At 39.2% G+C, this 27443-nt stretch overlaps 1 protein-coding gene across 2 annotated transcripts; it reads right to left on the reverse strand.

Moving 5' to 3' along the window:
* Positions 1-1499: 1499 nt before the first annotated feature.
* Positions 1500-27191, reverse strand: LOC110080226 (DGAT1/2-independent enzyme synthesizing storage lipids). Of its 2 annotated transcripts, XM_078393751.1 has the most exons (8): positions 20729-27191; positions 17822-18152; positions 16247-16422; positions 12641-12805; positions 10732-10925; positions 8320-8380; positions 5704-5843; positions 1500-2335 (listed from the first exon to the last, which is right to left on the reverse strand). In XM_078393751.1, the coding sequence occupies exons 4-8, from the start codon at positions 12786-12788 to the stop codon at positions 2231-2233; spliced, it is 648 nt and encodes a 215-aa protein (XP_078249877.1). In that variant the 5' UTR covers positions 12789-12805; positions 16247-16422; positions 17822-18152; positions 20729-27191; the 3' UTR covers positions 1500-2230. The 2 variants fall into 2 exon arrangements, with proteins under 2 accessions (XP_078249877.1, XP_020651608.2); XM_020795949.3 differs by lacking the exon at positions 16247-16422.
* Between the last annotated feature and the right edge of the window lie 252 nt (positions 27192-27443).

The following is a 27443-nucleotide window of genomic DNA, read 5'->3' on the forward strand; positions in this document are numbered from 1 at the left end:
ATAATTGCAAGCAGATATAAATTAATCTGCTATCCTGTACTTTAGGCTTTGGAAGGGAAAATTTGCTAGTTTTGGCCCTTGCTTGCATGCTTAAACCTCTTATGTTCTTCTTGAATATGAAAAAATGTGCAAATTTTGGAAAATTGTTCAAAAACAAAAATAATACTGCTTCTGGTACAGACAGGACCACATTGCATCTGCCTGCCACAGAGCTGTTAAAGAAACAAAACAGTTTCTGTAGGAGGAAGCCCTAATTCAGCATAAACATGGTTCAATACAGAGATTCTCAATCATTCCTGAGTGCAGAACACATAATAATGGGCTCAAATTACAAGAACCGAATTTCAGTTGAATATTGGGGGGGGGGAGAGAATCATAATTGTTAGAACAATACAACAATGGAACCAATTACTTTGAGAGGTGGCGCGTGCTCAAGAAAAAGTAGGAAGCATTCAAGAAAAAGTTAGACAACCACTTGGCAGATATCCTTTGATTTGAATTTTTGCATTGAGCAGGGGTGTTGGACTTCCATCTCCATTATTCTATTATTCAAATTCAGATTGCTCAAACTACATGCCTAGTATGCTACTCAATCACTCCCACTCAGATCCCCCTGCAAGTGGCACTAGCTAAACAAACCATGAATCTTCCAACTGTTTTATATAACATTATGTGAGTATCAGGAACTATGGGCTTTTGCCAATTCTAACAAGCCAGGCTGTTAAGCCATGGCTTTATATTGCCTTATAATAAATTGAGGCTCTTATCCTTAACTTGGAGATGACTTGACAGTACATAACAGCAACATAGTACTTTGAGGCTGCTACTTGTAAATAATAAGAGATCACCTGACATGCTGACTTACCTTTATACATGAACACAATCTACAGTAGTGCCTCGCTTGACGATGTTAATTCGTTCCAGCGAAATCGCTGTAGAGCGAAAACATCCTCAAATGAAATTTAAAAACCCACTGAAATGCATTGAAAACCGTTCAATGAGTTCCAATGGGCTGAATACCTGCTTGTCCAGCGAAGATTCTCCATACGGCAGTCATTTTCGGTGCCTGTAAAGCATGGAATCCATCCTAGAAAACAGCAGGCGGCCATTTTCTTCAGCCCGTGGCTATTTTGAAACCCGACGATCAGCTTCATCGTTAAACGAAAAAACCCATTTAAACCATCGTTTTGAGATCGCAAAAGCGATCGCAAAAACCTAATCATACAGCAATTTCCTCGTTAAGCGAGGCAATCGTTAAGCAAGGCACCACTGTACTTCTGTTATGCAGCTTACTCTTTCTTAACCTGACATAGCACTGTTCTCGTGTTATGTACTGTACATTGATATTGAAACTAATCTGCATCTTAAAATATTCTGAATTTTTCTTATATAGCTAAATACCTAATGATTTTATGGATATGACAATTTTAGGCTTTTTGAAACAAACCACTTTCTACCGCTGTTGCTATAATGCAGTTTCTATAGAGGCCGTAGCCATGGAAAGAAAGAAAAAAAAGTCTTAAGCTTTGAAAAGAAATGCTGGTCAAGCTAAATGGGATAGTCTACAGAAAAACTGCGACAGAAAAAAAGAGTACATGGTTGGTTCAGTTCATGGAATTTTCAACCATCCTTTTTCTGAAATACACCAAAGTGTCATGGAATTAGATTATATTCTCTATATCTGATGCAGACAATTCTCGTCAAATGCTTCAAATACAGCACACAAGTGCTAAAGTCATAAGACAAACGGGGCATTTTTGAAGCCAACTTTCCTTACTTTTCAACACTGCAATTCTGAAGTCAGAGAAGCGAAGGAGGTTCAAAGCTTGGATCTTCCCCTTAGAGGACTGTTCCTTCTATCCTCAGAAGAAGAAGAGAGCAAACACATTTGTTGCCTGAGATGGTTTCCTAAGGATGAGAGGGTTGCAACCCTCACTATGGTGGAGGTGAGCTGGATGTTTTATGCAATGTCAAAAGAGGAACATTTATTTGAAGTTTATTGCAAGTAGAATTGTGCTTTCTTTTCTTCTTTTAAAAAGAGATCAAATTGTTGCATTCTTATTATAGGATGAAGATGCCCAAGTTCCAGATACAACAATTCAAAATAGCCTAAACTTCTGCACAGTTTATACTACTGCAAACCAAACAGAATACTTTTTCTGAAATATTACCTCATATTACAGACATAATTAAAAGTATTTTCACAAATATATCCCATATCCAAAAGATGCTAGTCTTCTTTTTTCTGTGTCTGAAATCGTTCCATCAGTGCCCTAAATACATTCCCAGGTATTTTCTGATGCTTGTCTATTAAACATTGTACTGCAGTCTTTGCCTGTAGCAACAGCAATAACCAAGGAGGAGGGTGGGGAAGAAATATATCATTAATTAGTGCACCAACTTTCACTCAAAATGTATATCACAAATTAAAAGTAAAAATAAATAGCCCTTTTCAAGCTGGAATATTATCCAAAGTATCAATACATTACATGTAAAGCTGCAGTACAGGTTGAACTTACACAAGCAGAAAATGGGAGCACAAAGGCCTACGCTTTAGAAAACTCACACTTGTTTTTACTACCAAAACAACAACAACAACAACAAAAACCTTTGCCATAGGCTTTATATTGTCATACTGCATATTCATATATGAAAAAAAAAATGTCACTCTCACCCACATAAACATATCCGGTAAACATTTTAAATATGACATCTGTAGATCATAATCTTCCTTTCATTCTAACTTTCCCTAACCAATATCGTTGGAAAGAAAAGAGAAAGCCATTGGTTTACTGAGGGGAAAACAAACAAATTTAATCCTTATGAGTGTAGCACCACCAATAGATGTAGTACTTCCTTTTGAGCAAGATTAGCTTCTTTATTATCTTACAGAAAGCTGCTGAATACAGTTTATCTGACTTATCATCACTGTTCAGTAAGTGGAGGAACAACAGCCCCACATATTCTAAACTGCTAAATTTATTAAGAAACATCTTATGGACTGGCATTAGAGTTTTCCTTCTGCTGATGGGTAGAGTCCATCTTTAAAAAGGACCTGTTCACTTAACCTGACTGCATAAGGGGCAATCACTTAAATAAATATTCCACCCCTCCCAACTCAAACAAGTTCCCCTTTGCATTGCCTAGTCTTCCACTACCTGTGAAGGTGGGTGGGTGACAGAAGGCCTGCCAGAGAGGTAAAGCCACTATGTGACTGTCTCTATACACACACACACACACACACACACACACACACACACACACACACCAATCAAGAGGATGGGGATCTACAAAGCTAGAGAGGAAACGGGGGAAAGGATTAAAAGTATGTGACTAATTCTCCCTTCAACAACACTGAGATTAGGGTGCCAGACAACCATGCACAGTGGTGCCTCCACTTACGACCATAATCCATTCCAGAAGATGGACGTAACTTGAAATGGTCGTAAGTCGAAGCACCATTTCCCTTAGGAATGCATTGAAATGCAATTAATCCATTTCAGCCAAAGAAAAACATCACACACACAAAAATATAATTTTTAAAAAAAAAAAATCACTGCAAGACTCATTGGAAACACGATTAATCCCTTCCAGCCAAAGGGGCGGGGGAAGCAATCAAGCGTGCAAGATCCATTGGAAATGCACAGAAAAAACCCCCGAGAAGATCGGAAATGCACAGAGACCAAAGGTGGCTGGTTGGAAATGAAAAGAAAACAAGGGGAAAAGCAAGGGAAGCATGTAGGACCCATTGGAAATGGGGAACCCCCCAAAAAGAAACCAACCCCCCAAGACCCATTGGAAATGGGAGGAAAGCCAACAAACAAACAAATCCCCCAAGACCCATTGGAAATGGGGAACACCCCAAAAAGCAACCAAACTTCCCAAGACCCATCGGAAATGGGGGGAACCAAAATACAAACAAACCCCCAGGACCCATCGGAAATGGGGGGAAACCACAAAAAAGCAACCAACCCCCCCAAGACCCATCGAAAATGAGGGGAAAAACCAAAAAACAAACAAACCCTCTAAGACCCAGCAGAAATGGGAAAAACACTCAAAGAAGCAACAAAACCCCCAAGACCTATCGGAAATGGGGGGGGGGGGACCAAAAAACAAGCAACCCATCGGAAATGGGGGGAAACCCCAAAATACAACCTCCCCAAAACCCATCACAGCACAGAAACATAACACCCCCAGCTCAAAACCACACTGCAAAAACACCCAGAACAGTTTTTAAAAAGCAGAAAATAGCACCTTACCTTACAAGGCAGCCCAAAGCCTCCCTGAAAACACACACACACACACTCAGAAGCAGAAGAAGGCAGTCCCAAGCCTACAGTGATGATGCACACTCTCTCTAACTGCTGGGGTGAAAGAGCTACAAAGAACCAGCCTCGTCACCAGCTACAGTTAGCAATTTGAATTTCCTGCTTTTTTCCCCCCTGTCTTTTGTAAGTGGAAGCTCCAGTCGCAAGTAGAAGCAAAATTTTGCAGCCGGAGCTGGTCATAATTAAAAATGGTCATAAGTAGGGATGTTCATAAGTCGAGGCATCACTTTAGTGCAAAATCCATGTGCCTCCCAAAATGTAACTACAAGAGTTGATTAACACACACATACATTCAGAACAGTTTATTTTATTTATTTATTGTATTTATTTATTGGATTTTTACCCTGCCCCTCTAGACCATGTCTACAGTTCTCTTTATCAGAGTTCTATTCCACAGCATTGACTATCCTTTCCATACACTACCATGTGAAATGAGTCTTATGACCCCCTGATCTAGAGGTGAATTAGATATGTTGTGTTGGGGGCAATTAGACTACTTCAGTGCCTTCAGTGTTGAATCCATGGGGTTCTGGGTGGCCAGAGGCACAGTATCTATTGAATATTTATTTATGTAAATATTGATTGATTGAAAATCTATGTATGACCAAAACTGTGCTGCTCAAACACATGCAATTCAAGGGAGAAGTATAATCTGATATACAGTACTCAATGGAAGTTTCAAGTTATTCTTAAACAGTTGGAATTCCACTGATTTGGTGATTCACAACTACAATCTGTCATGATTTCACACTTCATGCAAGAGTCTTCATTCTGATTTTTATTATTTACTTGTTTAATTTACGTCTCACAATTAGAATAAAGTAATTGCTAAAATAAAATAATTCAAAAGTATATCAGTTAAAAGTAAGATGCAGAGGACCCTGCCTGTCCACTCATTTGCCAAAATCCTGCCTGAACAAAAAAATATTTGCCTGCCACTGGAAAGACAAGGGAGGGGGCCAACACAGCTTCTCTTGAAAGGTATTTCACAGTCTGGCCCTCTTTTATATTCTCACCAGATGTGTCTGTGAGGTTCTAGATCCTGACATCTAAGGAGGCTCATCTGGGGAGATGTGGTCCTTCAGACAGCCTGGATCATAATAAGCATTTTGAACTGTGGTTGGAAATCAATCAGTGAAGCTACTGCAGCAAAGAATCAATATTCTCACTATAACTAGCTGTGGTCATCAATCTGATTACAAGATTTCCATGCTGGTTGCAAACACTTTCTAAAGGCTGTCCCACTTACATCATATTGTGTGAACACACTCCCAGCTGCTGCTAAAGCTTGTGTATCCTAAGACAGCTGAGCACTATACAGATACTATGAATCAACACCATTAAATATTATGATTTTTTTAAAAAAAAACCTTACCTTTTCTGCCAACTGTTCAGCAGTTATATTTGGCTCATATGGAATAGGATCTCCAACATATGTACGGAGTTTGACAGGGAAGTTTCCATATAGTGGGACCAGTGGCAAACGGAGATACTCGTATATCAACCTAAACAGTTCTGTTTCAGTAGAGATGACATTTTATTTATTTATTTATTTATTTATTTATTTATTTATTTATTTATTTATTTATTTCATTAATTTATATATAACCCTGTTAGTGTTACACACTATTCTGAGTGGTTAACAAACACTAAAAACAGCAGAAGATGCTGTAAATTAAGAGGATAACAGGTATACTAGTATCTTAAGTTCTCACAATGTGCCCAAAGATGGCTAGCTTCAGTTTCATCATTTTGCTCCCAAAGAAAAACTAGGTTCTGTCTAGGGCCCACTTGTTTGTCTTTATGATGGCCCCTTGTATCTCCAAAGCTCTACTCCAGAACCAAAGCTCAAAGGAATCCATTTTCTTCCTATCAGCTTTCTACACAGTCCAGCATTTACATTAATACATAGTAACTGGAAATACAATTATGTTGATAATCTTGGCCTCGGTCTCCTCTGTGACACATTCTTACAGCTCATGATTTTATGTAGTTCCTTCATAGTTACTTTCCCAAGTTTCAGTCTTCTTCCAATTGCTTTGCTGCAATCACTCCATTTGGACTGATGATTGAATCTAGATATATAAAATCTTGAACAATACCAACTTCTTCATTGCCAACACTAATGATCCAAAGTTCTTCTGCAGTCATGATTTTTGGTCTTTCCAATGTTCAACTCCTGTCCTGCTTTGGCATTTTTTTTTAATTTTCACTTTCATCACAAGCAGTTTCAAGTCATGGCTGCTTTCCACCAGTAAGATGGTGTCATCTGCATGACTCAGGCTGTGGTCAGACTTACAAAACGTTTCCAAGTTACTCCTCATGAATTTTGACTCTTTTGTTTTTGTTTCTGATGACATATGGTCATTACCAATCAAACCTTTGTTCTCCCTTGGCACCATCTCCATGTCAAATCCAGCATGCCAGGAGGCTACAGCTATTTCTGTTCAGCATTTCATCGTACATTACTACATGTGGTGTGTACTGCTAAACCAATTTATTTTCTATACATCTGGCATGCAGGTCCATGTCTCCCAACAGCTGCTGCCCAACATATTGTTTTGTGTGTTTTTTTTTAACTTTCAAAGTGGAATAGGCACGTTGGTATGCTTCTGTCAAACAGGGCTCAATGTACTTGAGGACTGTAAAGGGAAAGAGAGGAGGCGGCCGATGGGAGATGTTGAAGGCTATCCAAGAAGCACAGGGGACACGTCTAATAAAAGGACATTCCCCCAAAGTCCTCCAGGAATAGCATGTGGAGTATCAGTGCAGTGGTTCCCAAACTTTTTCCATTTGCAGCTTCCCCATGAAAAAAATAAAACATCTGCTGAAAATAAGCCCTACTGCATTTTCTGGAGCAAAATTTAATATAAGACCCTGTCTTATTTTCGGGAAAACGCGGTATATGTCATAAGACCACAACGCATGACTACACAGGAACCAGAAGATGTGAGAAAAAAATAAGGGTATTTTTGTAGTGTGGCCACAGCCTTAGATGACTGATGTTTCTTCTATCCATTTCCACTCCTCCATCGGAATCTAGTCCAGCTTTCTGTATGATATGTCTTGGAGAGATAAATTGCACTCTTCTCTGACATATCCGCCTACAGAAAAGCATTCTGTTCCTGCATGTTCTATCCTAACAGTAGCTACCTGTTCACAATACAGGTTCAAATCAGGACAACAAAGTGCTGAGGAACACCCATTTCTTGCAGAACAATCCATGTCTTCTCATATTTCACGCAAAGGCTTTTTTTATATAGACTACAGTACATACTCTATAAAACATAGCATAATCTTCTTTTGAAATTCTTTGATGTTCTCCAATATCTAGCATATATTTCCAATATGATCTCAGGTTTCTCTTATTTTCTGGAATCCAGTTTGAACATTGAGCATTTCTTACTCCATATAGGGTGAAAGTCTTTGTTGCAACACACTGAGCATTACTTTACTTGCATGGGAAAGTAATGCAATGGTACTATAATTACTTCACTCTTTGGCATCTCATTTCTTGGGTACAGGAATGTGTATTGAACGTTTCCATTGCATGGACCATTCTTTTTTTGCCATGTTTGTTGGCATATTTTTCCTTCCGTCCTTCCGTCCTTCCATCCTTCCCTCCTTCCTTCCTTCCCTCCTTCCTTCCTTCCGAAAGGTTAAAAAGGTTAATAGAGCTAAACCCTGGACCATTTACTGTTATTTTTTATGCTGCTTCTGCCTTACATTTTCTCAAACTACATGCAACACAGAATGGTATAAATATGTTTATGTATTAAGTCTTGGGAAACAATTCTGTAAGCAAGAATGAGATGTGGATATCTCAAGCTCATATCTCCATGGACACAATTCATTGCATATGATGATGAATGTGCAAATCATAGGATTGTTCTTAATGCCACGGTCACATGCAAAAACCGCAAGAAAAAAGTTCAAGCAAGAAAGCAATGAATAGAAAATAATATGAATATTTTTTTTTAACATTGCTTACTTAGTCCACCAAGTGAACGAATGCCTTCCCGGACATTTTGTGTGAACACAGGAATGATAGGCTGGAGTAAAAAAAAAAAAAAAGAAGAAGGATATTTATTAGCCACTATAAAAAGTCCCAGCTTCACCAAAGTTACAGCAGCAATCAAACCTTCAACCTTAACTAGCTCCTAATGTTGGATATCTTGTGTGAGTGAAGCTAGGAGCTGTACGGCCCACAGAGAAGTCATCTGACTTATTATGAGATGAACTTCCCACTCTGAGATAATTCAACCTGGCCACTATTAAAACATACCACTGCAAAGTACTCCTTTCTATCTGATTGCATGACAATGGGTAGCTCACACTGAAACTGAGACAACAGTGATAAGATTCATGAACCAAGGCTGGGGTATGGGAAGATAGCAGCTTGGAGAAGTTACTTCATTGAAATACAACTCTCAGAATCCTTCAACCAGCAATGGGGATTAGCCACATTATGCTGGTTGGAAGATCTTGTGAGTTTAATATTATTATTATTAATAATATATAATAACTTGTTCCTCTTTCCGAATGGCTCCAGCCAGTGCTTCCTATACAGCATGTTTCTCCTCTATGTGTCAGCAGCTCTGTCTCTGGCCTTTTGAAGTCTATTAATAAAATCAGAATACAGCAAATAAATTTATAGATATTCCTTTGCTTGAGGCAAGTCGCTGCTAAATGACACTTTCTGTAAAACAACAGGATTTCAGCCTATATGTGGTTCTCTGGTATTACTTACTCTTCCGGCAGCTTTTGCAGTTTGTTTTTTTCAAGCTAACATCTTACAAAAACCCTTCTTCAAATAGAAGACATTATCCTAATAGTTAAATGATGGTTTAAGAGCACTACCTAGAGACCAGATGGTACTGTAGGCCAGTGATTTCTAACCGTTGATTCTTTAGATATTTTGGGATTCCAACATTACCAGTCAACACGACTATGATAAGGTATTCTGGCAGTTGTTGCCTACACTGTTTGGCAGGTCAAAAATTGAAGAACAGTGCTATGGGCTGCAAGCATATTTAAAGATTAACATGCCACTTAATGAATGAAGTAATATCACAGACTACAGAAAGATATACATTACAGTAAAACAATCCATTTGAAAAAGCAAATAACCTTAAGATGCACACCTCTGTGATTCTTGCAGTATCTATAGCATTTTCCAGGTATCTAGAGTTCACAGTGCTAGAAATATGATAGGCATAGATATATGCATAGTTCTTATTGCAGAATAGTCAGGGAAGTACTGAGTTTCCCAAGGCTTAGAAACCTCCTGCTGTCCAAATCCATGCTGGTGTTCTCTCCCATCCTCTTTCTTCTCTCTCTCTTCTCTCCCTCTTCTCTCTTCTATCTCTCTTCTCTCTCCCCTCTCTCCTAGGTTCTCTGAAGGCAAAAATGCCCTAGGGGCACTATCTAAACTGGCAGAGTTCAAGCACACAGGTGATATTTAAGCAAAGTCACTCTAAAGGTGGAGTCAAAAGGCAGTTAAAAATCAACATAATCCTGCTAAAGAGAAGTTAAGAGTTCAGGGTGGAAACCAGCAGGTTCTAGCCATTTTGCTTCTAGCAAAAAGAAGCATAGTCAAACTCAGCCCTAGTTCAGGCTGCTCATTTTCAGCACTGCCCATGAAATTACTAGGCAGCAGCTCTTACTCCATCTCTGAACAGACTGAAGAGTTCAAGGCCCCTGTAGAACAAGGCATCACACAGAGATAGATGGTGCTACAGAGTACAGACACACTTCAAAGTATTAAAAAGTTGGAGGCAACTGGGATTCTTGCTCTTGAGGAGCAGTCAGCTCTCTGTAATACTTTGAGCCTACAGAGTAGAAACCCAGCTCCTTTTTGGTTGATCTTGATCTGTCCTAGGCTATGCTGTGTGTTATCTTCTGATACAGGTTGTGTAATCATTAGAGGGAAAAGAACCTTTTAGTCCTTTCCAAAAAAACCTCCCACACCAATATCTATATCACGCACACCACATTCGTGTGCCAGAGGGACTACACAGAAGTGGAACCTATGCTGTTACAACAGTGGGCAGGCTACAACTGAATAGTTGCCAGGGTGCCACTCAAAGCTGGCTGCAAGCACTTGGACCAACCTCAAGGCTTGCTGCTCTTGAGGGGACGTCTACTATTAAGATGCATTTTACGTCCAAAGAATGCTTCCATTCCTCAGGAGCCTGGTGTCTGCCATTCAACCAAGGTTCTGCAAGCTACAGATTTTATTTAATCATGTTTTTTTTAATTAATTTAATTATGTTTTTTTAAGTAACACAGCATTCTTTAGTAACCATGCCAGATATCATGAACTTGAAACGATGGCAGAAAAAGATACACTTTTATTATTATAGGTGATAGTTGTACTTGCGTGAGTATTGACATTTCTTACCACTTTTGCATCTATGGCGACCTGAGCAAATCCTTTACGATCTCCCCATATAAGAGTGTAGTTTTCATTACTGAATAATGCTTCCCGAAGTCCTCCTGGTGCAATGGCCACCAAATTCCCACTTTTTAATTCTCTCAAGCATTCTTCCCGTGTTCCACGCAGAACAGTGAAAACATCAAGTAATAGTTTAAAACCTGTAAATGATAAGAAATTATTCTATTAATAACACACATAACCCACCAATACATATTATGAATACTGTGAATATTGGTTAAAAAAAGTGCAACTTTCCAAACATCAGCACCAACTAATGTATTATCTTAAAACTAATAAACAAACAAACAAACAAAACCACAAATTAGTGTCAACTTTAAATGACCATTGACTCACATTTTTTTCTCTAGCAGAAACTATTACAAGGAACAAGGTTTTCAACCCTGTCCAAAAGGCAAATATACTTATGCAGAGTCAAACATTGACCTGCAGAGCTTATATAGTATTGGTCACATAGAAATATATGTATCATATGCCATTATCTTCTTGGGAAACATTAAAATTTTCAGTTCTAGGCATCTTCAGTTTTTAAATCTTGTGAACATTACCCTTTTGAGGCTGCTGGAAAAGAAATTTTGTATGATAAATCATACTTCTAGAGTATCAGGCAAAAAAGGGGGGGGAAGAAAAAAGTCAAAAGGCAAAAAATGTTTGTGCCATCTTAAAGACTAATTATTATATTTTGATATAAGCTTTTGTGGAACTTCACCCACTTCTTCAGATACATGAGGGGGGAATACAGAGATTAACACAGTAAAACGTGCCACAATGCTTTTGTCTTTTTAGTTTTTTTCCTTTTGTTTTTGCCTGATAATGCTTGCACAGACTAACATGGCTACCTATTCTAAAACTAACAGCTGGTTAATCAGAGACCTTTGGGTAGAGTGGGTGGCATACAAGTTAAATAAATAAATAATCAACTGGAGTAAGTTATCGTTCCCATTGATTATATTGCATTTAATTTAGTTCACTGGTGTTTTCTTATTCACCCTTCTCTTAGGGGGTCATGGCGACATTCAGCAAGCAAGACCATTGCTTCATTGGTTGAAATCCTGTTGTTTATCATAATACGTAGCATTAGAGTATGCCCATTGAGTCAGTGGGAATTTGGTGAGTCAATGCCTCCCCAAGTCCCAATGATTCAAACAGTCCTACTCTAATTGCAACCTACTACACTAAAGTTAAACTGCGCAAAGAGTAGTTCAATTGAGTTGAATTACCAAATCACCATGGAATCAGCAGGCCTACTCTAGTGTGACTTACTGCACTAAGCAACACTAGTTCACTCAATGTGTGTCTGAGAATTTTACATAAAGGGAACAGCCCAGTTATTATTAACTGTAATTAAATGTTATATCTGTGTATGACTGGAGATGTGAACATGAAAAACAGTTTCCAGAAGTTGGATGGGGAATGTGTAGCCCTCTAAATTTGGACTAAAACTCCTGTCATATCTTGTCATTGTCTACGCTGACTACAGTTGATAAACACTGCAGTTCACTAAATTCCTTTCCAATACCACATTTAATATGTCTAGAATCTACAATGAATGCATGATTTGGACAATTACAAATCTTTCCCCTTCAAAGTACTGTACTTAGAAGAGCCACTGTTATTTTTCCTTTCCCATCTAACAGAAGATTGTGATTTTTTCACAAGAGAAGATAGAGCCTAGAAAACCTTCCACAATTAAGTAAAAAAAGCATCAACAAATCAACAGCAACAGAACAGGAAAAACCTAAAACCATTATTTGACAATGAACAATTTGGTTCTTTGCAGAACTACCACCAAAAAGCCCAGCATATCTAAACCAGTAGTCTTAACTGAGCAACAGACACACTTGACTAATTATACCTGGCATTGAGAAGACAAAGTGATCAGCTACTACACGGAAGATCCTTTTCTTCTTAATAAAGACAGTGGCCATGAAGTAGAAAAAATCCATAGGAGTTGCTCCATGATAAAAAACAATCAGAGCTGGTCCATCAGGTACTTTTTCCATGCCATGCAACTCATAACCTGTCAAGAACAAAAATACTCAAAGTTAATATCTGGTATCAAGTTAGCACTGCAAAAGTTTCATCAAAAGTATATTAAAGTTGCCACGCCAAACTCAGTACAACCATGAAATGCAGGTACTTTTTAAGGAAGCATACAATACAGGATAACAGTTAATTGGTCATTAAGCATGAATGATATAAGCATTTAACTGGAAAGAGAGTCTCTGTTGAGCTATTTTATTTTTGTTTCTTAAATTTCTGGTGTTTCCACCAGCTAATGCCAGTCAGCTGTTATTGATTTATCTTTTATTATTTTATACAATGATTGAGTTTGTCTTGAGAGATCTATGGCTATGAATTACTTTCCATATAACAGAAGTGATGCGATGTATAAGAAATAAGAATTGACAGCTTCCTTCTTGGTGGCTATCAACATGTATGAATTAGAGTTCCTTTCTTCTAGAGCAGAAGATTTCATAATTACGATTATGAATACATGAGTGGCGTGGTTAAAAATATGGGTTCTGTTGTGAAGACAACCATATACTTGAAGACTAATAAATACCACCTTCAGAGAGAAAATGTCCTATTCTGTATAGGAATTTCATCACCCTGTCAAAATTGCAGTAGCTTTTACCCTTGTGAAATTGTCACTCCTATTCTGTCAAATGCATATTAAGGGTCTCATTCTGTGTCTGCCTTGCACTGGAAAGACAATCAAAAATATATTTGGTAATCCCAATATGAAACAGCCTCCAACTATGAAAGTAAATTGAAGCATATCTGTCGAGTCAGTTCCCTCCAAAGGAGTTATGACGTCACTCTACCTTCAAAGGAATTCTCTTGATAAAAAATTTGTTCCATCTGACTCAAAAATTTTACTGACTACTTCATGGATGCAAACTTCTCCTGACAATCTCTGAAAAGTGGGGAAGAATAGGTTTTGGGGGTTTTTTTCCCCAAAGGTTCAAACAACTATCAATTATATCTTTAAGGTAGGAGTGATATTATAACAACATATAACTATATCCTCTTCTTCAATGTCTAATACTGCTAAAGAAGTTGAGATTTTTTTCCAGGATGAAGAAGGATTAGTTTTTGCACAGAAAGTTTTACACAAAGAGATCTAAACTCTTGGCTAGCTTATGGACTCTAACTTGCTGAAACCATGGTTTGTTATTTTCAAATCCAGAACTGTGTCTTGTTCCTCAAACTCCTCCTCCTCAAAAAGGGATTAACAAAAGGGATAGAAGAGAAACAGATCGGCAATGGGAAAAACAGTGGCCTGTTTTATGTATTCGCGAAGGCTTTCATGGCCAGGATCTAACGGTTGTTGTGGGTTTTTCGGGCTTCTTGGCCGTGTTCTGAAAGTAGTTTTTCCTAACGTTTCGCCAGTCTCTGTGGCCGGCATCTTCAGAGGATAGCAAACTGTGCTCTCACAGAGACTGGCAAAACGTTAGGAAAAACCACTTTCAGAACACGGCCAAGAAGCCCGAAAAACCCACAACAACCATTAGTGGCCTGTTTGCTCATCTGCAGGGGAATTTATGCCTGAAACAAAAAAAATCATGGCGTAGTGTGTTGTGATAAATATGCTATCACCAGGACAATCTGCTATTCAGCAATCCTTGATCCTGCTTCTATACCTCACTCCAATTGCAACATTATTTCAGAACAGTACTGATGAACATCATGAATCACTGACAGTTTTTTTGACTTCTATATCTTTTAATATTTATGCCAGTTCTGCTCAAAACAACAATGAATATTTTGTAGTGGGCCAACCACCACTATTTAGTTTTGAAACACTACTTCACAATCTAGAAATTTCTTTTTTTAAAGGCTACTATAAATTGGAATAGATGTGATGCCCCACAGCTGGCACACAGAGCCCTCTCTGTGGACACACAAGCCATGCCGATGTTGCTGCCCATGCCAGCCCAGTGCAGGGCACGGTGGCTCTTGATGCCGGAGCTCAGCTTGAGCTCACACTGCCGCCTTGTCCCCTGCCCAAAGGGAGCCCGCACGTGGCGCTGGAGGCAGTGATCAGGCAGTGGCAGCAGCAGGAGGAGGAGATAGAGGTGAAGTAGGAGCTGTGCCCAGCCACCCCGGGTGTGAAATCACTGCTGTCCATTGACTGTGACTCTGGCCCTGCAGGAGAGCAACCAAGCGGGGTGGAGCGCAGTGGAGTGCAGGAAACCCGGGCAAAGGCCCTGTCTATATTTGGGGAGGAGGGAAGGTGTGCCCTGGCTGCCCTCCGGAGAACATGCTGGCCCAGAGGGTGCCCGTTGATTTGGGCACTCGGGCTCGAAAAGGTCAAAATTGGGGGGCGCCTTATATACATAAAATTTGTGGATAATGACAGTTTCTGGCATGAATTTATAGACAAAAATGTTCTGTACCATGGCCTATATCAGGCTTGTCCAACCTGCGGCCCGAGGGCCGCATGCGGCCCAGGTCAGGTCATAATGCGGCCCAGTGCAATTTTTTATTTTTAAAGAAATTCCAAAGTTTCAAGTTACACTGCTGGTGCTTGCGGCCGGAATGTGGCTGGGGCATGTCACAACAGTGGGGGGGGGGAGAGGGAAGGAAGGAAGGTGTGGGAGGGGAGGGAGAGGTGTGACTGCATTGTGCCATCCCCGTCAATAGGTAGACCCCCTCCCGGCCCCATAAAGCCGCCGGAGTTGAAGCTGGCAGCCTCTGCTGTCTGAGATCGCAGCTATGGTAAGCGCGCTTGGAGCGGGGCTGCGGAGGACGGCTAGGGCTGCCCCCCATGCAGCCCAAACCAAATGTATGTGCGGCCCAAACCAAATTTTCGTCTTCTAATGTGGCCCAGGGAAGGTGAAAGGTTGGACACCCCTGGCCTATATAAAGGAGCTAGGGGTCAGCTAAGGAGGTGAGAAATTTACGTCTGCAGATTCTGCAGATAGCAAAACTACTCATTTCAATGAGGCAGAGGAAATATGTTCTTAAAATACTGGAACTTTAGACCAGTCCGGGATTCCCTTAATTAAAAATTATATATATATCAGGGTTCCTTTTGCTTCTGATATATATATATCAGAAGCAAAAGAAACCCTGCACATACATACTCTCACTGTATACAAGAGACAATTAGTCATATTATGCTTTTCATTTTAAAAAAGGTGCATATTAGAATTTAGCGTACTTTACTGGAACACAAAAAAGAAAACCAGCTTACAAATCATGACTTAGTTGTTCCATTGTTGCCAGAAATATTAAGTTGTTCCATCCTTGCCTTTTCAATATGCTTTAAAATGTTTCAGTAGAAAACATCCAAGACAACTAAAGTACCTTTGTATCATTTAGATGCAATATAAGCAATTAATTAAAATATTCACTGAGGTGGGGCATCTCCTTCAAGGACACATCAGCTTAATATAGTTGTTGAAATATCTGCTTTGGGAAAATATAGGAAAGTAGGAGAAATATAACCTACCAGATGGGGAAATGATAGATAAGGTAGTCTGAAGCAGAAGAAAAGCAGGGAGAGTTGAATATGTGAAGTTACTGTTTTCTTTGAAACCTCACAGGAACACCTTGATTGCTGAACGCTGAGAAGGAACGAAGGGCACCACTGATGCATCCCCATCATAGCCCTCTGTATCATTCTCCCTGGTAAGAAACTTGTCCAGTGAAATGCTTGTAATGATTCACTGCAGTGAATACAGTGGCCCTTATGCTGTCACTGTTACTGCTACATTGGTATGAGATTCTCATAGTCTTCTGTTAGCATGGAGAGGATCACTACTTAGCAAACTTCATTTAAGTACGTCACAAGATTCAACTCTCCTTTAGGAAGGGGCTCAAGTGCTGTGTATCGTTTACATACCAAAACTCCTTGGCACAAGAAAGTACAAAATCACATATACGTTTCCTGTTGTTTTTTTCCTTTCACATATTAACCTTCATAAATCCAGACTATAAGACATGATGCATATAAAAGAGGCTGTAGAATTCACGCCAACCACCATCACCACCACTACCCCTGTTATTTATTTAATTTTATTTATTCAAAATATTTCTATCCCACCTTTCTCCTTATAAAGGCCAAAGGCAGCTAACACAAATCCCACAGATGTGAGAAACTATAACTTAGCTGCAACTATCCTCCTCAGATGGTCCCTTCCAGCGACTGCTGGCCTGCTCAACTCAATAAGGAATTATATTGGTTTTCTAGATTTTTGTTTTGTTTTGGAGGTTCAATCTGTGGAATTTTCTTCACAGCAAAGTTTACCTAGCAATTTAGGAAGGGGGGATCATTAATTCACTATTTCAACACAACACATTGACCTAAACTTGGCTATCCTTTGAACATTCCTAAAGTTCAAGACAAAGCAAACTTGACACTGGAAAAAAGGGAACTAAGACTGACACATCTGTCTGTCCCTACCGGCCCACTTACACTGTGATCTTTGCAGCTTCAAATGGAACGCTTTGTGTTCTTCCATGCATTTGAAGATCCTTAGTGATTAACTCTGCTTTCAACTGCACTGCTACTTTTATTTATCACTTCTGTATTGTAGTTTATTTAAAATACTGTCAACTCAAAGACAATTTTAAAAATGTTTTTACACTGCAACTGCAAATGGTTCAGAGGGGATAAAAAGCACACTCAGTTACTATAAAAAAATTAAAATTGGGCAACAAAGAAATTTTTAAAAGCTCTTTTAACATAAATCATTTTAACATATAGTCAAACACAGAAAGGATACAAAGCTGCGTTATTCACCAAGAATTTTCCCATACAGCACTTACTGCTTTCTACAGTGAGCAGTTACTACTTTACACAATTCATTTTATGTCACAGTTTCACCACATAGGAAAATTAGTAAACAAACTTAAAAATGGAACTAGAGAAATAGCATTACAACTGAGAAAGAAAGGCAAGGAAAATTATTCTGCAAAAAAGCATCAAAAGATATTTTGATCTTTAAAATGTGTGTATTCATACCTGAGGATACTTTAGTTTTGTTTGTCTATGCACGTGAGGAGTGTTTCAAACAGTACTTACCATTCCATATTCTTGCATGAACGCACCAGACAGTTGCCACCGTTTCTCTTGCACCGTCCCAGAAATCATTCAAATATGCCTCCTTTAGGTCTGTCCTCCTCTTATAAACATGAAGGATGACAATGGAAATATAAAGGAGGAGAAGAATGGCTGCAGGAAGTATAAAAGCTATGAGTAGAGGTGTAAAGAGCCATGTGAGAAAGGCCAGGTAACTGAAATATTCTTCTAAGTGTTCCACTCCAGTCCATCCTTCCAGTATGTAAAGCAGGCATGTTAAGTAAGACGTGGGTATCTCCTCAGCACCGCAGGATTCATTTCGGCCTATCATAGTCTGTTTAAAGAATGAAAAACCAAAAGAGAGAGAGAGAGAGAGTAACACTAGTTCTCCAAAGAACATACCGAGTGCTCAGTCTCTCATATGAGCTGTCAGCCTGAGTTGTCAGTCATTTTTACCACAGAAGGGCAAAAATCCTAGTGCAATCCTATCCATGTCTGTTCAGATACAAGACTTCATGAAACTTACTCTCACAAAAGCAGGCACAGAAGAACTGTTGCCTGAAAATGTCAAACACCTGGAACTGCTTTGATCTGCAATCACTGTGATTCACAGTATCATGTTTTGAAAAAAAGGTAATTGGAGAGCTCGTCATACCTGTTTGCCCTGTGCTTCTTGACACCTAAATCATAACCTGTGATAAAAGATTCTAATCCTACATGCCATCAAACAGCCGTAGCAAACAGGTTCTCAAAAATGTATTTATGTAAAGTTTTCCCCCCATCTTCTTGCTTCAGTGCTGTATCAGCATCAGCCTCTGCTTTTACTTTGGCAACGAAGAGAAGAGACCATAGGATCAGGTTTGATAACAGAAACCCTGTTCTCTAAAGCACAGACAAAGATTCATTTATTCATTTATTCATTTATTCATTTATTTATTTATTTATTTATTTATTTATTTATTTATTTATTTATTTATTTATTTATTTATTTATTTAATATCCCGCCTATCTGGTCGGTTAAGACCACTCTAGGCGGCTAACGACTAAATAGGTGTCCCAAGATGCCTCGGCAATCATCTGCACACTCCAGACACATGGAGGTATTAATTGTAATTGCGCTACTGTGTCTTGATTTACTTTATGTATTTATTTATTTATGTATTTATTTATTTACAAAAAATTTTTAGCTGCACCATTACCAGTGGTCTCTGAGTGGCGTACAACAATATTAAAAATGTTAAAACATTAAAACCATTAAAAATAGGCAATATTATAGTAATATCCTATATTTAAAACAATCATATTAATAAATCAGTGGATCTCACTTAGAGATCAACTGCACTGCAAAGCCAAATCACTCCAATTTCAGGCTGTGATTTGATTTTGCAGCTTCTATTGCGTCTGAAATCACAGTCAGTGCTTACAGGAGTTACAGACTGATTTGGAAGTACATCCTTCACACTGAATGTGATGTAATTCACATTCCAACCCATAGACCCTCTTCTCACCTTCCTCCTCTGATCTCACCTCTGCCAAGCCTTTTGTGGGGTACAAATGCAGGAAATAATAATAATAAGGAGCCAGTGATAGAGTGATCTAGAGCACTGGTTCTTAACCTTTGTTACTCAGGTGTTTTTGGACTGCAACTCCCAGAAGCCTTCACCATCAGTTCTGCTGGCTGAGGTTTCTGGGAGTTGCAGTTCAAAAACACCTGAATAACAAAGGTTAAGAACCACTGATCTAGAGCACTGGTTCTTAACCTTTGTTACTCAGATGTTTTTGGACTGCAACTCCCAGAAGCCTTCACCATCAACTCTGCTGGCTGAGGTTTCTGGGAGTTGCAGTTCAGAAACACCTGAGTAACAAAGGTTAAGAACCACTGATCTAGAGCTAATATCAGATATTTAAGAAATTTTAGGGGGGGACTGGGCGGCAATTGAGGGAAAGGAAAGAATGTGGGGGGGGCGTGTTTCCCTGGTTCTGAATATCATGCCTCAACTGCCTACATCACCAAAACATCACCTACAGACCTGTCCCTTTAATCTTTACAACAATGTATAACAGTTAACCACACGGGAAAAGCTCGTTGAAAATGTAGAAGTTCTTGAACAGCACATGAAAAAAGCTGCTTTGAGAGCAAAACAGGGCTGGACAGGTTCAAATCAGCCTTCGTATCATACAGTCAGTAAAAATACTTTGATTTCACCTGCTTTTTAAAGGACAGCAAATCCTGTGGTATCTGACTATATATCTTCAGTCCAAGATAAGCCTAATGTTTATTTTGGAGTGCAGTAAAAATATGCTTTTCAGATATATAATCTTACAGACCAATGATTGATTTCTTCCCCACACGTGCCCAAGACATAAATGCATCTTATCCAAAGAGTCACTTCCTCTCTCATCCCAAACACACGTGACAGGACGTAGCTGTGCCATCCTCGCAAAGAGGCCGCCAAGTTACAAACCAGGCTGTTCACCCATTCAAATTTTTTACTCTGCCATACTTTAGCTAGCTGTCAGCGACCAGACCCACGCTTTCCCAGCCCTACTCCTACACCATGGTAATGAAACCCTTCAACAGGTTGTAATGCTGATCTTACAGGTTGGGACTCGTAAAACTAATGGAAGTGAAGGGCACTGAGCATTTCTGAGCACCAAGTGGGGGAGGGCTACAATCCTGAACCGGGCTATAAAGAGGGAAATCCAGGAAAACCAGGGTCATATAGAGGAAACACTCCAGGATAAAGTGCAAATAGGTCCAGAAGGAAGGGTTGTCCAAGGCGATAAGGGCACGGGGCGGAGACGAAGGAAGGAAGCCAGAAAGGATGTTTCTCCCTCCCACCCAGTCTCTTGTTCACTAATTTGGGGGAGGGGGCAGGATGATGAAATGACCCCATCAGAGGAACTTACCTGCCCGGGAAAGGGGTAGCAGCAGCTGCTGCGGTGACCGCCGGCGCTACCCTCTTCGATTCCTACTGCTCCCAGAAGGGCGATCCTGAGCGGGAGTGTTTGTGGGGATGCGGAAAGCACACCTCGCCCCTGTGAAGGAGGAGCAGAGGGGGAGAAGATGCCCTCCGAAAGCCTGGGGCTGCAGCTCTACCCGGATCCATCGAGTAGGCGGAAACATGCCCGCGCACTCCTGCAAGAGTGCACCTTTCAGCGTTTGGATACACGGTGACCATAGAGAGAAGAAAAAGAATTAGAGGGGACTGCCATCTTCTCCGGAAAGAGTATTTAGGGCTCACGCTGGATGCAAATTTTCAGTCTCCACCACTATCTTTCAGCTACTTTGCCGCACTAATAACTCCTTTCTCAAATGGAACAGGGAATAATTTTTAAAAATTAAACAATGCAATTCCAGTGTAAAATATATTTCATAATTTAAGGCTGTGGACACTCTGTATTTGAATTGATTTCTTTTCAGACTTATTAAAATTCAGGTTCAAGTCACATGGTATTTAAACCATCAGCCATGTTCACATGCACTGAATAGAAAATGACCCATATATGGTGATTTTCACCGGTTTGGGGATCTACACTGCTGAAACTGATTCATTTTGACAAAGCTGCATTGATCTGATATTAGAAGTGGAGTGTTCTGAAACATTCCTGCTGGCCAACTAAAAAAAAATACTCACTTTGCAGCCCATAAAAATTGATTTCACCCTTGTTCCCTGTGAATGATAAGATCTGATCAATGATGCTCAAATGTGGTTCTTATTGCCAGCGTGGCTGAAGCCTAAATACTGCAAACTGAGAAAAGATACCTGGGAAGTCAAGCTGTATAAATCAACCTCATGGAAAAGAACGGAATGATGTAACACTCCTCTGATGTTGTTTAGTCGTTAAGTCATGTCCGACTCTTCATGACCCCATGGACCAGAGCACACCACGCCCTAATGTCTTGCACTGCCACCCAGAGTTGGGTCAAATTCACGTTGGTAGCTTCGATGACACTGTCCAACCATCTCGTTGTCTGTCATCCCCTTCTCCTGTTTCCTTCACACTTTCCCAACATCAGGGTATTTACCAGGGAGTCTTCTCTTCTCATCAGATGTCCAAAGTATTGGAGCCTCAGCTTCAGGATCTGTCCTTCCAGTGAGCACTCAGGGTTGATTTCCTTCAAAATAGATAGGTTTGTTCTCGTTACAGTCCAGGGGACTTGCAAGTGTTGCCTCCAGCACCACAATTCAAAAGCATCAATTCTTTGCTGGTCAGCCTTCTTTATGGTCCAGCTCTCACTTCCATTCAACACTACTGGAAAAACCAAAGCTTTGACCTATGCCGGCAAGGTGATGTCTCTGCTTTTTAAGATGCTGTCTAGGTTTGTCATCGCTTTCCTCCCAAGAAGCAGGCATCTTTTAATTTCATGACTGCTCTCACCATCTGCAGTGATCATGGAGCCCAAGAAAATAAATCAGTCACTGCCTCCATATCTTCCCCTTCTATTTGCCAGGTGGTGATGGGACGGTGGCCATGATCTTAGGGTTTTTTGCTGTTGAGTTTCAAAACATTTTTTGCTCTCTTCTTTCACCCCCATTAACAGGTTCAATACACATCCACTGTATTTTCATAAGGGATTTGGTTTAGATTATATCTGACTGCCCCAGTGCTTTTTCCTACTTTCTTCAGTTTAAGCTTGAGTTTTGCTATAAGAAGCTGATGATCAGAGCCACAATCAGCTCCAGGTCTTGTTTTTGCTGACTGTCTAGAGCTTCTTCACATTTGGCTGCAGAGAACATAATCAATCTGATTTTGGTACTCCCCATCTGGTGATCTCCATGTGTAGAGTTGCCTCTTGTGTTGTTGGAAAAGAGTGTTTTTGATGACCAACTTGTTCTCTTGACAAAACTCAATTAGCCTTTGCCCAGCTTCATTTTGAACTCCAATGCCAAACTTACCTGTTGTTCCTTTTATCTCTTGACTCCCTACTTTATCATTCCAATCCCCTATAATAAGAACATAATTTTTTTTGTGTGTCAGTTCTAGAAGATGTTGTAAGTCTTCATAGTCTGGTCACTTTCAGCCTCTTCAGCATCGGAGATTGGTGCATAAACTTGGATTACTGTGACATTGAAAGGTCTGCCTTGGATTTGTATTGAAATCATTCTATCATTTTTGAGATTTATCCCAGTATTTTTCCCACTCTTTTGTTGACTATGAGGGCTACTCCATTAATTCTATGGGATTCTTGCCCACAATAGTAGATATGATAGCCATTTGAATTGAATTAGCCCATTCCCATCCATTCACTGATGCCCAGGATGTCAATGTTTATTCTTGCCATCTTCTGTTTGACCACATCCAACTTTCCAAGGTTCATAGATCTTACATTCCAAGTTCCTATGCAGTATTTTTCTTTGCAGCATTGGACTTTCCTTTCACTTCCAGGCACGTCCACAGCTGAGCATCCTTTTGGCTTTGGCCCAACCACTTCATTAGCTCTGGAGCTACTTGTGCTTGTCCTCCGCTCTTCCTCAGTAGCATGTTGGACACTCCTCTAGATAGTCCAGAATTATTTCCCTACTTCAAACTCAAAATAAAACAAAAATAAAAACTCAGGCCACTCTATTATGATAGATTCCAATATTCTTTCTGGGATAAACTCCATATTCTGAGAAAACAAGTCATAATAGAAACTTCTGATCAGGCCAGACCAAGCAAATTTGCTTGGTGGAGAACTAGAAAGTTTTTTAAGAAAAAAAAAAGCCAAAGTCTTGTAGCACCTGTAAAATTATAGATTTGTTTCAATCTGAGTTTTCATAGGATGTAATTCACAACTACATGCAGAAGATTCTTGCTTCTTTTCATTATTTGCTGAATGTACTTTTCAATGTCCTAATCCACCTACTGAAATTTTCCACACTGCAGAGACTGAATACAAGAATACCCCAACAAATATGGAAAACAGACTGGAAATATTCAATAGACATGTCAATCCCCAAGAAAAGAGAGTACTGTAGTTACTACGGGACCATTGCACTAATTTTTTATTTAGTGCAAAATGAGGCTCAAGGTATTGCAACAAAGACATGCCTGGCATTCAAACTGGATTTCAAAAAGGAAGAGGCACACCTCATGGTTTCTCATAGGCAAAGGTACCAGACAATAGTATCTTTGATCTCCTTATGTATTAAATCTGCGGCAGAATATTTCATATGAAATGTTGGAAAGAATGTTGAAAGAAGCTATTGTTATAAAGAAACAGAATGGATTGCCATAGGCAAATGTGTTAGACAAGAGTAACATTCATCTCTCTGGCTGTTTTATTATTACAAGCAGAAGACAGTAATGACTTGAAATGGATCCTGACGAATGTGAAAGGAGAGTGCTAAAGTAGGATTGTAGTTGAAGTTACTAAAGCAATCCAGTGTTGAGGAGGAAGGAATTTAAATTGCTGACCCCCCCCCCCCACAAATCCTTAATTCTGTTCAAATATTTAGCAACCCACAATGTTATGAATGAATATCCTAACTATTTTGTTTACTTCTTCGTAAGCAACCAATCAACAACTCTCTTTCTTTCGTGCCACTAGGGGCCTAATGTTTTTCTTGCTGCTTGTCAGTTGAAACTGTTCCTAATGAAGGTGAAAAAAGAAAGTGCTAAAACAGGATTGTAGTTAAACATTACTGAAATAAAGATCACGATGACCATATAGTTTTGTAATTCTGGTGTTGATGAAGAAGAAATTAAAATTGCTGCAGATTTTCTAAACCTTGATTCAATCATCAGTCCAAATGGAGGCTGCAGCAAAGCAATCAGAAGAAGAAAGTGTCAGACAAGGGGGTGTTTTATTCCATATCTCTCATATCATATTGGAACATATCATATATAAAGTTTGATTCAGCTGAAGGTAAATAGAAAATAGAAAATTTGTGAAAGAAGCATCAGTAATGCAAGACGTTTAAATCACACCCGGGTAGTGGCAGAAAGCAGCAATGACTTCCAATGAAAGTGAAATAAGAACGTGCAAAAGCAGGGCTGCAGCTGAACATGAAGGAAAACAAAATCATGACTACAGAAGACGTCCTACACAATTTTAATGTTGACAGTGAAGAAATTGACATTGTGAGAGATTTTGTGTACGTCGTTAAGTCAGAGACTTGGGATGGCAGCTACGGAGGAACTTTTCTCTCGTTATTTTCCCTAGAAGCAGGACTTGCTGCATAATTGTGCAGTAAAAGGTTGCTAACATTACAGTCATGCGTTTCTCCATTCATTGTCTTGCAATGCGAACTGCAACAAAATATCGCCGTCTGTGGGGATAGTGCTGCTGTCCAGGATTCTGCGCAGACATCACTTCCTGAACGTCAGAGAGACCCAGAAACATTGTAATCATCCAGTGTGTACAGTCTCCTTTCCGTTGTTCACGATCTCTCCCTGCCCGGATTGTGGGAGGAAGAGCCATCGGCATAGATATATTGTAAACATTTATATAAACATTTGCAACAATTTGTAACAGCGAACTCGTTCTCTCGCAACCGAGGGAATATACTGTATTTTCAGAAGAGCCTTCGGCATATATATTTGTAATTTGCCACAGGGAACTCGTTCTCTCGCAACCGAGAGAAAATATAATCCCTCGGTTGCGAGAGAATGAGTTCGCTGTTACAAACTGTTGTAAATGTTTATATAACTGTTTACAGTATATATATAACCTATATGACACAACGCTCATTTCCATCGCCGTTAAGGCGTTAAGGTAGACTGAAACAAGAAGCTGACGCGCGCTTGTCACTCTACATTTCTTTCTCCGTGACGGCTTTGACCCTTGCGCATGCTCACTGACTGCTCTTGAAGGTTCTCCCCCCCCCGCTTTTCTCGGGTTGGGAGGAGGGCTGAGTTGAGCCAGGCTAGCTGTACGTTGCGTTGTCTTTCTGTCCTTTCCTATTAGCGCCTCTGCCTTTTTTATTTTACGCTCACTCCTGTTTGTCGTGCATGGAGTTTATTATTGTTCGGGATGCTGGGCTGGGGAAACGGCTAGCAGAGAGATCAGCCCGTTGTGTCACTCTGGTCGAAGCAGCTTCTGCCTAACCCAAACCCCCTACAGCCGGCACATCCCTTACCTTTGTTGCTGTTAATGTGTCATCCAGTCTCATCCGTCAGCCCTGTGAATTTAATCACCCCCAAATAGTCCTATTTTGATTTTTTTTTAAAAAAATGAAGATAGTAAGATAGTGATTGCAAAATCAAGACAGATGGCCCCTTAATCATTTGTGTATCATTGTCTTCATTATTAAACTATTTTTAACTTTACACCATAGAAGGTACTTCTCTGATAAAATGCATTATATTGGTCTTTCATTTGTTTTGGACTTCTGTTTCCATGCTAGTTTTTGCCTGTTTTTTGCCTCTTAATTTTATTTTCAGGGTCCTTACATGCATGTTTACATGAAAGTAAGTTCTGATGATGGGATTTACTCCTAAGTAAGTGGGCGTAATTAAACCCTGAAAATTTTGTTATCCTCGGATCACTATTGTTTTAAGGCTCAGGTTTACTTTTCAGTATTTATTTGCTGATAAATTTTATTTGGACTTTAAAGTACTGATTGGTCTGTCCTTGGAGCTTAAATATTGAGAAGCCAAATTAAATGTCTATTAGATAAGACGAAATGTGATAATAAACCAATTTAGTGTTTCAAGTTACTTTAAGTGTGCTGCATGTATCACATTCATTTTCATTATTGTAAATCAGCTCAAAACACTCATCCATACTATGTGGGGCTGGGATCAAGAGATGCTGGTTTGCCTAAGCCTAGCACATTCCTGTTAAAATATGAGACAGAAGGTAAAGATATTTACACTTCACATTCTATTCTAGATCTATTCTATTCATGATTAAACCCATTATTTAAAATACATTAATGCAACTTTAGATTTGTTCTAAATATAATGAAATTTTACATTAATCTCATTACTGGATGCAATTAATATTCGTACTTGTATTTTGTTCTATATGTGTACTCATGCTTGGCTCAGTAGATTTCTCTGTGGCAAGTTTGTCATAACAACCAGTTCTCAGCCTCCCATTTCTTTATTGCTGTGCTTTTGAAAATAGAGCAGTGCATAGGACTCCATCTTGTGGTAGTTGATGAAAATACTATAATCTTTTCTTTATACAGTATATTAGTCTTCTTCCTCTGAAATAATTGTAGGGTAGGAAATTGTTCTTGTGTTATTTTATTGTTTTGTGTTGTATTGGAAGCCGCCTAGAGTGGTCGTATAGACCAGATGGGTGGGATATAAATCAATCAAACAAAAAACAAACAAACAAACAAACAAACAAACAAATAAATAAATAAATAAATAAATAAATAAATAAATAAATAAATAAATAAATAAATAAATAAATAAATAAATAAATAAATAAATAATACTGGTTAAACTCGTGCTAGATATGCCCATAAATGTAACATAAATTATTTAAATTTTGGAGGCCTATATTAAGAAATTATCTGTTGCACATTTACTTGGTACACAATAGATAATGTCTATTTTTGCTTCCAAAATTATGCTTGTGATATGCTAGAATAAAATCCCACTAGGATTTTGTTTGCTGTGAAGACAAACTCACTGTCAGTATATATTTTGTTCTGAATATTTATTTATTTATTTATTTATTTAT

This window comes from Pogona vitticeps, chromosome 4, assembly GCF_051106095.1.
Source record: "Pogona vitticeps strain Pit_001003342236 chromosome 4, PviZW2.1, whole genome shotgun sequence".
In the NCBI taxonomy this organism is placed as follows: Eukaryota; Metazoa; Chordata; class Lepidosauria; order Squamata; family Agamidae; genus Pogona; species Pogona vitticeps.

Excerpts from the sequence above, each read along its gene's own strand:
- LOC110080226 (XM_020795949.3), bottom strand. The coding sequence starts at position 18,149 with ATGATAGGCCGAAATGAATCCTGCGGTGCTGAGGAGATACCCACGTCT. Across the intron at positions 10,926-12,640 it reads CTTTGTCTTCTCAATGCCAG|GTTTTAAACTATTACTTGAT; the intron begins GTATAATTAGTC and ends TATCATTTACAG. Across the intron at positions 2,336-5,703 it reads CTGAACAGTTGGCAGAAAAG|GCAAAGACTGCAGTACAATG; the intron begins GTAAGGTTTTTT and ends CTGTTGCTACAG.